Source organism: Protobothrops mucrosquamatus, unplaced genomic scaffold (assembly GCF_001527695.2).
Source record: "Protobothrops mucrosquamatus isolate PMUCROS unplaced genomic scaffold, P.Mucros_1.0 scaffold1339, whole genome shotgun sequence".
Lineage (NCBI taxonomy): Eukaryota > Metazoa > Chordata > Lepidosauria > Squamata > Viperidae > Protobothrops > Protobothrops mucrosquamatus.
Genome location: NW_015387536.1, coordinates 342,280 through 358,564, shown reverse-complemented (window position 1 = coordinate 358,564; position 16,285 = coordinate 342,280). Strand labels below are relative to the sequence as shown.

At 43.9% G+C, this 16,285-nt stretch overlaps 1 protein-coding gene across 1 annotated transcript; it reads right to left on the bottom strand.

Annotated features, from left to right (window-relative positions):
- Positions 1 to 300: 300 nt before the first annotated feature.
- Positions 301 to 11,245, bottom strand: BSCL2 (BSCL2 lipid droplet biogenesis associated, seipin). The gene is made up of 10 exons (XM_015821508.2): positions 10,933 to 11,245; positions 10,083 to 10,164; positions 8,699 to 8,842; positions 7,859 to 7,993; positions 5,885 to 5,982; positions 4,392 to 4,533; positions 3,262 to 3,337; positions 2,409 to 2,489; positions 1,309 to 1,392; positions 301 to 620 (listed from the first exon to the last, which is right to left on the bottom strand). The coding sequence occupies exons 1-10, from the start codon at positions 11,139 to 11,141 to the stop codon at positions 460 to 462; spliced, it is 1,212 nt and encodes a 403-aa protein (XP_015676994.1). The 5' UTR covers positions 11,142 to 11,245; the 3' UTR covers positions 301 to 459.
- Positions 11,246 to 16,285: the final 5,040 nt, after the last annotated feature.

Genomic DNA, 16,285 nt, shown 5'->3' with positions numbered 1-16,285 from the left:
GTTCTAGTCCTGCCTTAGGCATGAAAGCCCACTGGGTGACTTTGGGCCAATCACCAGGAGACGGTGAGTTCTAGTCCTGCCTTAGACATGAAAGCCAAAGTTCACTCCTGTGCCTGGAGGGAGCAACCATCACAACTTCAAATGATAAGCGGCCCCCAGCAGGTAGATCCGGCGTAACTCAAGGACTACTGTCGTAACTTGAGGACTCCCGAATACCTCAAGCGCCAACTTCCTTCTTCGGAGAAAGGAGGTTTTCGATCCCGAGATGGGCAAGCAGGCCGTTGGGTTGAGTGACTCGCCGTTCAACTTTTATTTAACTTAACAGTGTTTTGTGGGTACGGAGAAGGGACTGGAATGTAAACCTAAGCAGGGAGTAAAATGCAGCCCTCGGGAGAGCAAGGCCTGCGGTGGGCTGCTGGGGTGTGTGTGTCACGCGGCAGGACTCAAACTCGTGACCCATCAGGAACTTGAGCAGGTACTTCTCTGGCGGACCTCCGAGCTGAGAGAGAGGGTCCGGGTTACAGGGGGCAGGATATCCGAGCTGTTTCCCTCTTGGGAAGGGGCTGGAAGGTTGACCTCAGAGAGCAGGGGAATCTCGTCCGGAGAGTCGTATTCTGCCTCTGTCAAAACAGGATAACCCCCCCCCAAAAAAATTAGGATCTGATCTAAAGGGGACATGATCGGTGTTGAAACAGAGACCCCCCCCAAATTGTGTAAGTAAAGGGGTTTCCTGACACGCCATACGGATATAAAGCTGGATTTTGAAGGACCAAACGAATCTGAAAACACGGGTAATTTGGGGTGGGGAAGATTTTTAAAGATACAGGCAATCCTCGAATTACGAACATTTACTTAGTGACTGCTCAGAGTTACAACGGCACAGGAAAAAAGGGACTTGCAACCAGTCCTCGGACTTACGACCGTTGCAGCATCCCACAGACCCCCGATCAAAATCCGGACGCTTGGCCACCGGTCTGCGTCTACGACCATTGCATTCTCTCTGGATCAGGCGATCGTCATCGGCAACCTTTTGACAAGCGAAGTCCGCGGGAGAAGCAGGACTCGCTTAACGACTGCCCGATTCGCTTAGCGACGGCAGTAATTTGCTTAACCACCGCGCCAAAAAAAAAAAAAAGCTTGTATAAAAACCAGACGGGACTCATTGAAACTGGTTACAAGGCCGGTCGTTAACTCGCTTTTTTTCCCCCACACAGTGACTTTGAACAGTCGCAAAACTAAACGGTCGTAACTCGAGGTCTACCTGTAGAAAAGGAAGCATAAAGGAGGCCTTGCAAAAGAGCGAGTCACCTTCGTTTGAGCCGGCGCCCACGGTGGGTTCTGTCCCCAAATCGGATTTTTCAAGACTGCTTTTCTTCACCTCCGTCGTGGACGCTGCAGAAGATCAGAGGGAATAAAATTGAGAAAAGGAAAGAAATTCTAAATGAATGGTTTGTAACTCTTAGGACTACCTGCAGATCAAAATAAAAGACTAAGGTGAGAAAAAGCCCTTGTTTTACAGCTAGTCCTCAACATAATTGAGCCCAATATATCTGTTGCTAAGGGAGACAGTGGTTAGATCAATTTTGCTCCGTTTTACGGCTTTTCTTGTCACGGTTGCTAAGGGAATCGCTGCCGTTGTGAAATTACTAACACGGTTGTTAAGTGAAACTGGCTTCCCCCATTGATTTTGGGGTCACAAAGGGGGATCACGTGACCCCAAGACACTGCAACGGTCATAAATATGAGTCAGTTGCCAAACATCCGAATTTTGATCACGTGATTACGGGAATGCTGCAACCATCGTATGAAAACCGGTCATCCATCATTTTTTTTCAGCGCCGTTGTAATTTTGAGCGGTCACTAAATGAATCGTTGTAAGCCGAGGACTTCCTGAATTCAGTGCTTGCCGCTCAGAGCAACAGGGAAATCTGCAACTCAATAAAATAAATTGGCAAACGAGCTGATTTATTCGTGACTAACTAATAAATCAGCTCGTTTGCCAATTTATTTTATGACTAACACGGTTGTTAAGCGAATATGGCATTCCCCCCTTGACTTTGCTTGTGAAAAGGTCGCAAAAGGGGATCACCTGATCCCCGGAACTCTGCGACCGTCGTAAAGAAGAGTCAGTTGCCAAGCGTCTGAATTTTGATCACGTGATGCTGCAAACGGTCGTAAAACGGTCCTCAGTCGCTTTTTTTCCAGTGCCGTCGTAACTTTGAACGGTCACTAATGAACTGCTGCTAAGTCGGGGACTATCTGCACTAAAGGCAGCCAGGAAAGAGCCAGGAAATCGGACTGTAAGACGGCTGGGATGTTTGGACAGATCCCGGCCAACAATTTTATCGTTATCCAGGATGAATTTAGATTTTAGAGTCAGCCCGGTTGAGAATTTAAAATCAACGTACCTTCTTTGGATGATTTCTCTCCTTCAGCAACTCCGACATCTTCTGGCTCCAGCGGAGAAATGTCTTCTTCTACCTCGCCTCCTGGGAAAAAAAAAGCCAGAAAAAGCTGATTACAGGTAGTCCTCGAACTTACGACCGTTCCTTTAGTGACTGTTCCACGTGACAAACGGCATGGCAAAGCCAAGATCCTCTTGTGTGATCTTAAGAGGGAGTCCTGATTTACGGTGACAACTGAGGCCCACATTTCTGTGGCTAAGCAGTTGTTAAGTGAGCAGGGCCCCATTTTACGACATCTCTGGCCACAGTTGTTAAGTGAATTAGTAGTAACACGGTTGTTAAGTGAAACTGGCTTTCCCCATTGACTTTGCTTGTCAGAAGGTTGCAAAAGGGGATCGCGTGGCCCCAGGACGCTGCAACCGTCGTAAATACGAGTCAGTTGTCAAATTTTGATCACGTGACCAGGGGGATGCTGCGACAGTTGTGTGAAAATGGTTATATAAGTCGCTTTTTTCCAGTGCCATTGTAAATTTGAACTGTCACTAAACGAAGCCGAGGGCTGCCTCTATAGTTTCCAACACGTATACAAACACGAACACGCAGAATTTTTGCATATGTACACATTCGAACTAGGCTGTGATGTTTCTCTGTGTCATACCTGTGTGTGTGTGGGTGGGTATATCCACAATGGTATTTTTTATTTTTTGAGAACTGAATGCAACGAAATTTCATTTTAATCCATGCCAATTAGTGTACGTTTAAAGTGATAATAATGTTTTTTTTTAAATTCTATTCTGTCTTCTTTCTTTGGTGACTGAACTGAGTGTTGCGACTCTCGGATCACAACTGGGCTCACCTTCTTTAGGAAACACAACTTGCCGACGTGAATCGTCCAAAGCTTGCATTGGCCCAGATTTCTCCCTGCCTGGGATCTGTTTGGAAATAAAAAAAAAAACAAAACAAAACAGAAAGTGATTGATTATTTCATTGTGACTTGGTCCAGCAATGGTAGATGCCTACTTGTTGAGTTTGTGAAGGTCTAATTTGGGTAGTCCTCAACATAAGACAGTAATGGAAACTGCCTTTTGCAATTGACCAATGGTGATTTTTGCCAATGCTGATGGTGTTCAGTTATTATTCTGGTTTGTGGCACAATCAGGCAGATGTTTAGATGGCATTTGGCCTCTTGAGACATTCCCAAGGAGCTGGGATAGTCAGATGTGGATGTTTGAAGGGGTCAAAGGTCTCTTTGCAGGATGACAGCCGTTCCCTTTTGAAATCGACTGAGGGAGATTTTGCCAATGCCCATCAGTCAACTGCAAAAGGCAGCTTTACCTGGAAGAGCTGACGTTATCAATTATGATGATCAAATGTATTTAACAGAATAACAGAGTTGGAAGGGAGCTTGGAGGTCTTCTAGTCCAACCCCCCTGCTCAAGCAGGACATGCCACTGTACCATTCCAGACAAGTGACTCTCCAATCTCCAGTGATGAAGAACCCACAACTTCTGGAGGCAGGTTGTTCCACTGATCAATTGTTTTCACTGCCAGGAAATTTCTCCTTAATTCCAGATTGCTTCTCTCCTTGATAGGTTTCTATCCGTTGCTTCTGGTCCTGCCTTCTGGGGCTTTGGAGAATAAGTTGACCCTCCTCTTCTTTGTGGCAGTCCCTCAGATATTGGAAGATGGTCTCACACCACCCCTAGTCCTTCTTTTCACTAGACTAGACAAACCCAATTCCTGCAATCGTTCTTCGTGTGTTTTAGCCTCATATTTTTAGATAATTTATTTGCTGCCTATCTCACGATAAATAAATGATCCATTATCATGCCCAACGTCAGAGGCCTTTCCCGAGCCTCGAATCTGGAGGAGCAGGTAAAACGTGCCAACTTGTTCACAACCCCTCAGCTACAAAGTTGTGCAGTCTCTGTGTGCGTGCGTGTGACACAGCAGACAAAAGAAAATGCTCCCCCCCCCAAAACACACCTGTACAGAAAGAGTTTCTTTAGGCCACAGACTGCCCCAGATCCACTGCAAGTAGCTGAAAAGGACGATGACGCTCAGGAACATGAAGTTGCTGGCCACTCCCAAAATGGCCGAAGTCACAGGGAAATTGTACAGGATATACCTGCAGGGGCCAAAGAGAAGAAAAAATGGTTGGTTAAGAATTCACGCTCATGTGTGTTGGTATGTTGATCCTTAAATTCAGCCTTGGGTGTTGGATTTTGCTTTTGTTGAATGGAAAGGTTCTCCTGCAGAATGAAATAATAGAATAGAATAGAATAGAATAGAATAGAATAGAATAGAATAGAATAGAATAGAATAGAATATGGAAAATGGAATAGAATAGAATAGAATAGAATAGAATAGAATAGAATAGAATAGAATAGAAAATGGAAAATGGAATAGAATAGAATAGAATAGAATAGAATAGAATAGAATAGAATAGAATAATGGAAAATGGAATATAGAATAGAATAGAATAGAATAGGAGAATGGAGAATGGAGAATGGAATGGAATCGAATCGAATAGAATAGAATAATGGAAAATGGAATATAGAATATAATAGAATAGAATAGGAGAATGGAGAATGGAGAATGGAATGGAATGGAATGGAATCGAATAGAACAGAATAGGAGAATGGAATAGAATAGAATAGAATAGAATAGAATAGAATAGAATAGAATAGAATAGAATAGAAGAATGGAAAATGGAATAGAAGAATAGAATAGAAGAGAATAGAAGAGAAGAGAAGAGAAGAGAAGAGAAGAGAAGAGAATGGAAAATGGAATACAGAATAGAATAGAATAATAATAGAATAGAATAGACTAGAATAGAAAATGGAAAATGGAAAATAGAAAATAGAATAGAATATAGAACAGAATATAAAACAGAACAGAATATAAAATAGAATATAGAATAGAATGAACAGAATAGAATATAGAATAGAAAAAAGAAAATGTGGAATATGGTATATGGAATAGAATAGAATATAGAATAGAATAACAGAGCTGGAAGGGACCTTGGAGGTCTTCTAGTCCAATCCCCTGCTCAAGCAGGAAACCCTGTACCATTTCAGACAAATGGTTGTCCAGTCTCTTCTTAAAAACCTCCAGTGATGTAACACCCAGTTTAGCTCTGCCATCCCAGCCCCAAAGGCTCAAGAGAAGAACCAGCTCTTCAAGTCTCTTTCAAATCATAGCAGGGAAGAATCGGTCCGGAAATCTAGAAATTAGCAAGGTGGATACTCCAGTTAACTCCACCAGCGAGATTTGAGCAATTCAGAGTTATTGCAACACCCAAGTTTGTGACTCTAGGAAGTGGGTTTTTTTTTAATCTCGCTAAAACGGGCTGGATTTGCCCAGCAATCTGACAGCTCTCCTCCGTCTCTGATTCAAACCAGAAAATCTTATTTCGTTGTGTAGGGATAAAATGGATAAGGGCTCCCTTCCCAATCCGACATGAATCTCTTTCTTACCGCAATCCAGTGAAATGCGCGTGAATTCTCAGCTGGGCCCCATAAATCTGGATTCTAGTCGTCTGGATTTCAATCACGGCCCCGATGGTGGGAATATACTAAAAGAGAAAGAGGAAAAATTAAGATTATTAAACATAGACAAGGCTGTGTTCTTCCTGCTTCTTATGTTTTGGTCCCAGATGATTTACCAATTGTGTGACCTCTGAATTAAAATCATATTTATTTGCATGGATTTAAACAGTCCCCAATGCCTCTGGCCACTTTACACAACAAAATAATAGAATACTAAAATAATTTTAAAAAAAACAAGAGCGGTTTGAAAAGAAGGCATGCGAAAGAAAACCAAATTTTACAGAGGCTTGTCACCATCCCTAGAGTAGACTAAGATTGGGGAAATAAACATTGTATTTCTGAACAGTATCTTTAGGGGGGGGGAGGGTTAGGTGGAGGAAGCACCCTTACAAGATTTTAGCTGCATGCTAGAGAGAAGAGGAAAGATTCAAAAGTGAACCCCCAAATTTTCACTTCTGTACAGTTACAGAGGAGAACAATTAAAAAAATAAATAAATCTGGAGCTTAAGAAATCAGCTAGCACTCTCCGAGATTGTGAAAACGGTGAGATTTGATACCGAAGCTTCTGAACTCTTTATTGTCTGAGCTGTGCCAGATTCAGAGGGATTTTAGTCCCCTCTAGTGGAAATTCAAGGATCAAGCATTTGTAAAAATGTGTAAAAAATATTAACCTCGCAGCACTGAATCTCAGCAAATTTAAGTTGTATAGACCTCAACTCCCAGAATTCCACAGCCAGCCTGGTTTAAACGATGGGTGGACCAACTCCCAGAATTCCACAGCCAGCCTGGTTTAAGAGAGGTGGACTTCAACTCCCAGAATTCCCCAGCCAGCATGCTTTAAGAGGGATGGACTTCAACTCCCAGAATTCCTCAGCCAGCAGGCTTTAAGCTGTGTGGACTAGAGAATTCTGGAAGTCCACACATCTGAAGTGGTTGAGGTTGAGAAACACCGCGTTGCAGCGTTGCAACACAACTAATCCAGACTGCCCCAACTTGACACACTTGCAGAAATGCTGGATTTCAACACCCAACTGGCTAGATTGGCAATTCAAAAGTCCAGCATGTCAGGACAGCTCTAAATCCAGAAAGTTGCCTTGATGTCATGGAGACCTGAGATCAAATCTCTGCTCAGCCGGTTATTTTTACCTACAGGATCATAAGAGCAGATAAAACAGAGCTTTCTTTGATAAGACAGGCAGTCCTCGACTTACGACCGCAACAGGGCCCAAAATGTATGTTGCTAAGTGAGACATTTGTGAAGGGAGTAACATGGTTGTTAAGTGAATCTGCTTTGCCCCATTGACCTTTTTGCTTGTGAAGTGGTCACTAAAGGGGATCACGTGACCCCGGGACACTGTGACCGTCATAAATGTGAATCAGTTGTCCAGCATCTGAATGTAAATCATAGGACCACGGGGATTGCTGCTGCAACGGTCGTTAAGTGTGAAAAATTATCATAACTCACTTTTTTCAGTGCCATTCTCGCACTTATGACTGCTGTGGCGTCTCCACGATCACGTGATCAGAATTTGGACGCTTGGAAACTGGCATGTACTTACGACGGTTGCAGCGTCCCGGGGTCACGCGATCGCCATTTGCGGACCTTCCCAGCAGGCTTCCGACAGGCAAAGCCAATAGGGGAAGCTGGATTCGCTTAATGACTACATGATCCGCTTAACGACTTTCGTGATTTGCTTAGCCACTGGGCAATAACGGTCGTATAATCGGTCGGGAGACTCGCTTAGCGACTGCTTTGGTTAGCCATGGAAATTCTGATCCCGTTTGCGGTCGTAAACCCGAGGACTTCTCACAGTCCGTTTCGGAAGATCTGCATTAGAAAAGGGGGATCTCTCAGGATGGATCTGCATCCAAAGCTTTATAGGGAGACCAAGATTATCTCACCGAATCTTCTTTGTAATCCGAGTATAATTCAACTTCCACGATTTGTTTCTGTTCCGTAAAACCGGCGAGGAAGAGGCCAGCGAAAGCGAGTGTGTCGAGGATCTGTAATAATCGTGAACGATAGTGCAACATGGCCTAGAAAGGAAGGAAGGAAATCCATCAATCAGAGGTCAACGGCCCAAGAATCGCCGTGATGCGGTCCTTTCTGATACCAATTGAAGAGTGTATTTGTAGCCAGTGTTGATGATGTTACCTAGTTGGGTCATGAAACGTCTGCAAGGAAACCACCAAGCTCAGAGAGCACCAAGGACCCCACTATCATTTCCGAATTAGCCATATTTCACTCCTTCTCATTGTCCCAGACAAAACCACCCATCTATTCTATTCTATTCTATTCTATTCTATTCTATTCTATTCTCTCTTCTATTCCATTCCACCCCACTCCACTCAATTCCATTCCAATTCTCTATTCTATTCTATTCTATTCTATTCTATTCTATTCTATTCTATTCTATTATTATTATTCTATTCTATTCTATTTACTCTACTCTACTCTACCCTACTCTACTCTATATTCTATTATTATTCTACTCTAATTCTAATTCTATTCTATTCTCTTTACTCTATATTCTACACAGGTTTTGTTCCACAGTCAACTCCGCTTTGTGGGACTTCAAAGAGGTTTGGCCATCGCTCACCGCTGTGAAATTAATAAAGGGATGATTGATTTAACCGCTCCACCCAATTGCGAGAGCAGATCAAAAAAAGCCAGATCCCGTCCATCAAAATTATTTTTGAAAAAATCCAATCTCTCTAACCCTAACAAAATTCCAGACTTACGGCCCGAGCGGAGGAAGAAATGACGCGTCCGCCTTTGGTGTAACAAGAAATCACGACCATGAACATGCCCAGATTCTGGTTGACCGGCGATTCGGGCAAGTCCAACTCCAGCGACATCCGGTAAGGTTGGCCGTACATGAGAACCTGGTGGGGAAAAAAGAAGAGGAGAACTATCTTCATTTTGTGGGACTCGCTGGCTCACTCACGTCCTGGTTCCACTCCCGGTTAGGCTACTGCAATGCGTTCTACGTGGGGCTGCCCTTGAAGACTAGCAGGAATCCCAGATTTATAACCATTCATTTAGCAATCGGTCTGAAGGCCCAACTGCATGCAAAAAAGTGAGTCAGGCACCCAAATCCTCACACTTAGGACAGTTAAACAGCATTCCCCACAGTCAGGTGATCCAAATTCGGTTGCTTGGCAACTGGCATGTATTTGATGAGCTGTAGCATCCCGGGATCACGTGATTGCCATTTGCGACAAGTGAAGTCTCGCTTACCGACCGTGCGAATAGCAACAGAAATGTGGGTGGGTCAGTTCAACAGGTATCGCACGGGGCAATCAGCTACACCGACTTAATTGCCAGGCTGCACCCAACGAGGCGCAGCAGGCGAGATAAAACCGCGAGCCGAGAATTTCAGGCCTGATCTGAATTTCACCTCGTTTCTTATGCAATACTAGAGCGGCTCATAAATTGCATCTCGTGCGGCTCACGGCGTTTCTGGGCTGAATGCAGCCGATGTTCCTGCACAAGCCCAGAGCTTTGCATGCATGTGCCTAAAAACATCTGTCTGGTCGCCCATATCCTGTTTTTACCGTAATCACCTGCAGTGTGATTCAAGCTAATTATTTACAGCTTAATTTTACCTGCCTTAAAAGTTGGAGGGAGGGAGGGAGGGAAGGAAAGAAGGGAGAATAGAAAGAAAAGGAAAGAGATAAAGAGGAAGGGGGAGGGAGGGAGGGAGGGAAGGAGGGAAGGAAGGGAGAATAGAAAGGAAAGAAAGAGGGAAAGAAAGAGAATGGGGAGGGGAGGGCAGGGGAAGGAAAGGAAAGGAAAGGAAAGGAGGAAGGAGGTAAAGAAGAAGGGGGAAGGGGAGGGAGGGAAAGAAGGAAGGAATGGAAAAGAAAGTGGGAGGGAGGGAGGGAGGAAAGGAAGGGAGGAAGGAAGGAAGGAAAAAGGAAGAAGGAAGGAAGGGAGGAAAGGAGGAAAGGAAGGAAGGAAGGAAGGAAGGAAAGGAAGGAAGGAGAAAGAGAGGAAAGCAAGGGATCAGAATGATTAAAAGGTATGGAAGAACATAAAACTGTACAACTTTCATTGCCTGCAACCTTATTCCATTTAATTTCAAAACACTGCCGTCATCCGCAGGTTTTGAAAACCGGTCACCTGGTCTCGGCTGTCCTTGATGAAAGAAATGTTGGCAACAGGAAAGGAGCAGAGTTCAGGTCCAGGCTGGCCACAGTCCGTCCTGAAAAAAAGGTCAAAGAATTCTCCCAAATCAGATTCAGACGACCCTTCAGCAGATCTCAAATTTACAAAGCTACTTTCTGGCACGTGATTTTTTTTTAAAATTTTTTATTCTGGCAAAGAATTACAGGTACGCCTCGACTTGCAAGCATCTATTTAACGGCCGTTCAAAGTTACAATGGCACTAAAAAAAAAAAAAAGCCAGCGACAATCGGTCCTCGCTCTTACGACTGTGGCGGCATCGCCGCGGTCACGGAAATCAAAATTTGGGCGCCTGCCACTGGCGTGTCTTTAGGATGGCTGCAGCATCCAAGGTCCCGCGATTGCCATTTGAAACCTTCCCAGGCGGCTTCAACAAGCACTCGGGGGGGAGATGGATCCGCTTAACGACAGCATGATTCACTTAACAACCGTGGCAGAAAAAGATTGTAAAATTGGAAATGACTCACTTTCACTTCCTCGCCTAGCAATCAAAATTCTGGCTCCAGTTGTGATTTTCAAAACCCTCGTAAGTCCGAGGACTACCTGTATAATCTCAGAGTCAGAATAGTTGAGAATCAGAATAAAGCTGGAAGGGACCTTGGAGGTCTTCTAGTCCAGCCCCCTGCTCAAGCAGGAGTCTTTATACCATCTCAGACAAGTGACTGTCCAGCCTCATCTTAAAAACCTCCAGGGATGAAGCACCCACAACGTCTGGTGGCAAGCTGTTCCGCTGGTTAACCTCCTACTAACCCAGTTTGCTACAGCCCTCCCCATCCACACAACTAACCTGAATCGGTAGTGAACGGGACTGACGTAGCTGACCGTGGGCATGTAGGAGTAGTAAAAGCTGCCGTAAAGGAAAATGGAGATCCAGAGGAGTAGCAAAAGCACGCACAACAAAATGGCCGTCTGCAGGACCGTGCGACGCACTCGCAACATAAGCAACGAGGCCACTTCTTGGACCCACACCAAGAAAGGTCCGGGGCTCGCCGACATGGTGCTGCTTGGCGAAGGCAGCCGACGGGGATCCGGGAAAGCGAGTCAATATGTTAGAGGGAGTGGGTGTCAACCTTCCCCAAGCAGCGAGGGTCCCGTTTTGGCACCGGCAAAAAGCAGAGAAAAATAACCAGAGTTCCTTGTGCAACGAAGAAGTTAATTTAAAATAAATAAATAAATTAAAGCATTGTAGTAATTTTAATCTGGAAGTCAAAAGCTTTTACGCAGACAAAAGAGACCGTGCATTGGTGCATGGCGGTTTTTTTGAACGTAGTTTGGCTTCATGAGAAAAACAGACAAAGTAAGGGTCAATGGTGGCACCAGAACATGCTAGATCGGGGGCGGGGGGGGCACCAAGCTCTGGGTCCCCTTCCTCTTAGAAATTAGGCTGTCCTTTAAGACTCCGCTCCCCAGGTCCCAGAAGTTTCCTAAAATGGAAAAAAGACAAAATAGATTCAGGGTTATTGCAGACACCAGATTTTGCAAACTCTTACTTAGCACTTTGTGTTTTCTTGGCTTCAACTTTTCCCTGCATCTGAACAAAGAGTGTTAACACTTTTTGGAGAAGGAGGTTACACAGCGAAGGCTGGTATGATGGGATGTAGAAATTATAAAACCCCCCCCCCCAAAAAAAACTTGGCCTCTGACCCATTTCTTTGCCAATTTCTGTCTGGGCAACCCAGATGGGCCTTGCAAAAAAACTGTGTTAGAAGTAAGACTCTCGGTCGCCGATTGTTGAATGTTAAAACAATCAAGAGTTTGTTGAAAGGTTTTGCACTGGGGTTTTATTTTTTGCAAGCTGCCCAAAGTCACCAGTGGTTGGGTGGCTATGTTTTTATTTTATTTATTAAATGTACATGCCACCCTTCTCGTCTAGAGGCCTAAAATTTTCTAACCAACACGTAAGTAAATAAAAACACGTGCCGGTTTTCTCAATGAAAGATTAAGAGGGATACATTTGGTCAATGTATTAAGCCAAATTAAGCCAACACTTAATTTGAACCCAATTTAAAAATAAAATTGCCTTCCGTAATAGAGGGAAGAAGATAAAAGCATATAAATAAAGTTACAGTTAAATTATTACAGTGCAAAACTTCCAGTTCAGAATTCCGAGAAGCAAAGCCGTACTAGCACCCAGTTAAAGCAGAGTATTTTAATTTTTTCTTTCTTCAAGCAAGAAAGCAAAACTCGGGACAGAAAGCTTAAAATCAGTTACTGCTCCAAAGTTACAATCACTAGCAGTAATAGTCTTAAGTAGGAGCCTTAACTGAGGTTTTAGTACAGTTTTTAATACTACTTTAATCTGTATAGTCTTAATGTTTGGATATTTTAATTTTTTTTACCTGTTTTATAATCTTATGGGTAAATGGGCACCATACACATTTAATAAATAAACAACAGTGTGCTTAAGTAACATCCCAATTAAATGCCAACATTCAGAGAGATACACCCACTCTTTTTAAGTTACTAAACACACAACAGAATTACAGGAATGTTTTGTTTGCCTCCCATTGCTTGATAACTGTGAACCAGAATTATCTCACAATTCTCCAGAGCGACTCTTTAAAATTTACTCGTACTCTTTACACTTGCCTCATGCCACGACAATCAAACTAACAGCCGTTAAAAATTTAGAATTAAGCCCCTTTCCCCCACAATGTCCAATTCAGCTTCTAGATAAATTCTAAGCATTCTTAATTGCATTAAAAAAAATGACAAAAGGCAATCCTACGCAGCTAGTACAAAACAATATACAAATCCTGCAGAGGCTTCCTATTTTGCACACAAGGAATTAAAATAAAATTAGAGGGGTCTAATTGGACGTGGTCTCTTATTATAAAGAAAGCGGGGGGGGGAACCTGGTTTTTAATTAGAAACGGGGAAACAAACTAGATACAGTCCCCAAATCTTGGTTTAGCTTGTTTGGGAGAAGAGAAGCTTCCCTTTTCCTCCATCCCAAACACAAGCCACCATCCCATCTCAGCTTAAGAGAGGCAAACCGGAGAGAGACTTGCAAATGAATCAGATATGTTGCCTGCAAGAATGGGAAGCATAGGCTGGGAAGGAGAATAGGGGGCAAATGCAGAAGTAAATGGGGGGGGGCGTGTTTAAAGCCCCATCCACCTAGTTTGCAAACCCTGATTGGGGGTCAGATAGGAAACCAAGGGGGAGAGCATGTCAGTTTATATTAGGGGAAAAAAATAAAATTTCAAAGCACCTGAATTAGTTCCAACGCTGCTGTTGCTGCTGCTGTTCCGCCTCTAGATTCTCCCTTTAAAGTCTCCCCCCCCTTTTTTTTTCTTTCCCAAATGTGGGTCTGGCTCTACCTCTTCCGGGTTTGGCCCCGCCCCCGAGGTGGGAGGGGGGAAAGGAGGAGAGGAGGGGCCTTTTGGTTTTTGTTTTTTTTTTTGCAATGATGCTGCTGCGGCCGCCGCCGCCGGCAAGCATCTTCCAGTCACGTGGCCGGAGGGATGCTGCGGCTGCCTGCCTCCCGTTTCCATGGAGACAGGCGGAAGCGGAGGACCACTTTGGTGCCTTTTCTCTGGATGAGATGCTGGAGGGAAGGGAAATATGAGATTTCAGCCAATGGCTCCCCTGCTTTCTGATTCTTCTTCTTCTAATAGCAAAACAGGGGTCTTTAATGTCATAATTCAATATATTTTAGGCTTCCTTATGAGTTGAGGCCTGCGTTCGCACCAGCCTAGATTTTTGGGCTAGGCATAGATTCCTGGGGAAAGGAATATTCAATCTCTGTGTTGCAGCTTCCTTTAAGCTCTGTTGAAAATCAATTTTCTGGCTTTATTTACAAGAGGGTTAGCTTGCGAGTCAGAGTACTATGAAAATTCAAGTAATTTTTTTAGTTTATTCATAGCCAGAATAAACCATAGGGGGAAAAGGTGAGCATAGAACGTTATATATACCCAAGCAATTGATCTGACAAAAGTGGAAAAGTTTTGTCTCCATCATAAAACGGTGGAGCTTTTGATCTTTACGATTCGGGCCCTGAATCAGAATATTATATGGAACTGACGTATAAATCAAATTATTTCTTCCTACAACTTCCCCAAGTTTCTAGCACAATCCTAAAAGCTACCTTACTCATTGGTAAACCCCGTTTATTTCCATGGGGGGGACACACCGTGTAAAGATGGATTTACAGTTCAGTGTAATACAAATATCCACAAATATACATCTAATAGCAAGTCACTAATCTTGATAGGAATATTGAACATGTTATCTCATTGTATTGCGAAGTAGCCATTTGGAATTCAATTCTCTCTTTATCTGTTTAAGACGCTTTGACCTGGTACACATTTTACATTAAATATTCCATCCGTTTACCTACAGTTAAATAAACAAGCCACAATTAGAACATGGTGTGAAGAGATAGGATAGCCATTTATCTGGGATGGTATAAGGCCTTCTGCTTGAGCAGCGGGGTTGGACTAGAAGACCTCCAAGGTCCCTTCCAACTTAAGTTATTGTTAAATTCTGTTAAGACAGAATCCAGCATCTAGGCTGTTTGGGGTGAATTACAGATTTAAAATTATTTCGCAGGCCAGTACAACATATATATGTTGCAATAGTCTACTCTAGATGAATTATAAGGAGGCTAAAACATATAAGGAACGGTTGCTGGAATTGGGTATGTCTAGTTTAACAAAGAGAAGGACGAGGGGGGACATGGTAGCAGTGTTCCAATATCTCAGGGGCTGCCACAAAGAAGAGGGAGTCAAGCTATTCTCCAAGGCTCCTGAAGGCAGGACGAGAAGCAACGGGTGGAAACTGATCAAGGAGAGAAGCAACTTAGAACTAAGGAGAAACTTCCTGACTGTGAGAACAATTAACCAGTGGAACAACCTGCCTCCAGAAGCGGTGAATGCTCCAAAACTGGAAGTTTTTAAGAAGAGACTGGACAGCCATTTGTCTGAAATGGTGTAGGGTTCCTGCCTGAGCAGGGGGTTGGACTCGATGACCTCCAAGGTCCCTTCCAACTTTATTATTATTATTATTATTATTATTATTATTGTAATAAAAAAATTCAAATGTTAATATGCTTCCTCTCTTCCTTATTCATTTTTTCTCCTTCCCTCCCTCCCTCCTTTTCCTTCCTTTTCTTTCTCCTTCCCTTTTCCTTCGTTCAATCTCATTCCTTCCTTCTTTCTCCATCCCTCTTTTCCTTCCTTCTCCTTCCTTTCCTCCCTCCCTCCTTCCTTCCTCTGTGATTATGCAGTGTTTTGATTATGCCCAACTGTCTTTATGCAGAGCAGAGAGCCAGTCTTCCTTTCAAGCTGATGCAGGAAAAAAGCCACTTTTTGGAAGCCTGATGCCCAATAAATTGGGAGATATTTTTTTTTTTTAAAGGCGGTTGATGTCAGATTTGTAAATGAAAGCTATTGCTGACAATACTGCAGCTCCCCGGCCTTCATATTTGCAGGAAAAGGGTGGGGGGACTGACAAAGTGTCACAGCCACTCTCTTTGCACTCCGCTCCTCCTTTTGTGCCCCCTCCTCAATCAACCTCTTCTGTCATAGAGCCTGGCTATGCCATCCCCCTCCCACAATTTCCAGCCCTGGGTTTTTAAGCAATGGCTGCCTGGGCGGGGGGTACCATCAGCCCTGCCCCCCCCCCCGCTTAAAGAGATGGTTTGGTCCCAGCGTTTAATTGCTTTGTGGAATCCTCAAGGTATCCATCGATTGAATTAACTCTCCTCTTAGCCAAGGTGTGCCAAATGTCTTAGGAAGTCAGGGGGGAAAAGAGCCCCTTCTACTCGTCCACCTTGGAGAGCATCCTGCAGGGGCTGCTGCAGTGCCCCCCCCTCCCTCCCTCCCAGTCCAGGTGACTCTCCCCAGATCATCTCAGCCTCCAGCCCAAAACGGTCTGACTTTGCTCCATCTTCACAGTTCAGCGGAAAATCTCTACAAAGGTCTGTGTGGCTTTGGGCTGGGTTTCCCGGCTTGGATTCTCCCGGTCTCTGGGGGGGTCAAGCTTGAGGGGAGAAGGCGGGCAAAATGATTTCCATGTAAATACAGGACATTTCTGCGGGAGGGGGGGGGAGAAAAAAGGGCCCCAGCTACCGGTATATGAGGGACCTGTTAATAGGAAATATTGGGATGTGATAAGATAGATAGATAGATAGATAG

What these genes read in the sequence shown, in the direction of transcription:
- BSCL2 (XM_015821508.2), bottom strand. Translation starts at nt 11,141, where the DNA reads ATGTCGGCGAGCCCCGGACCTTTCTTGGTGTGGGTCCAAGAAGTGGCC. An exon ending in GCGCATTTCACTGGATTGCG is followed by an intron (nt 4,534 to 5,884) that starts GTAAGAAAGAGA and finishes TGGCCCCTGCAG; the next exon opens with GTATATCCTGTACAATTTCC. An exon ending in AGTTGTGTTTCCTAAAGAAG is followed by an intron (nt 2,490 to 3,261) that starts GTGAGCCCAGTT and finishes TTTTTTTCCCAG; the next exon opens with GAGGCGAGGTAGAAGAAGAC.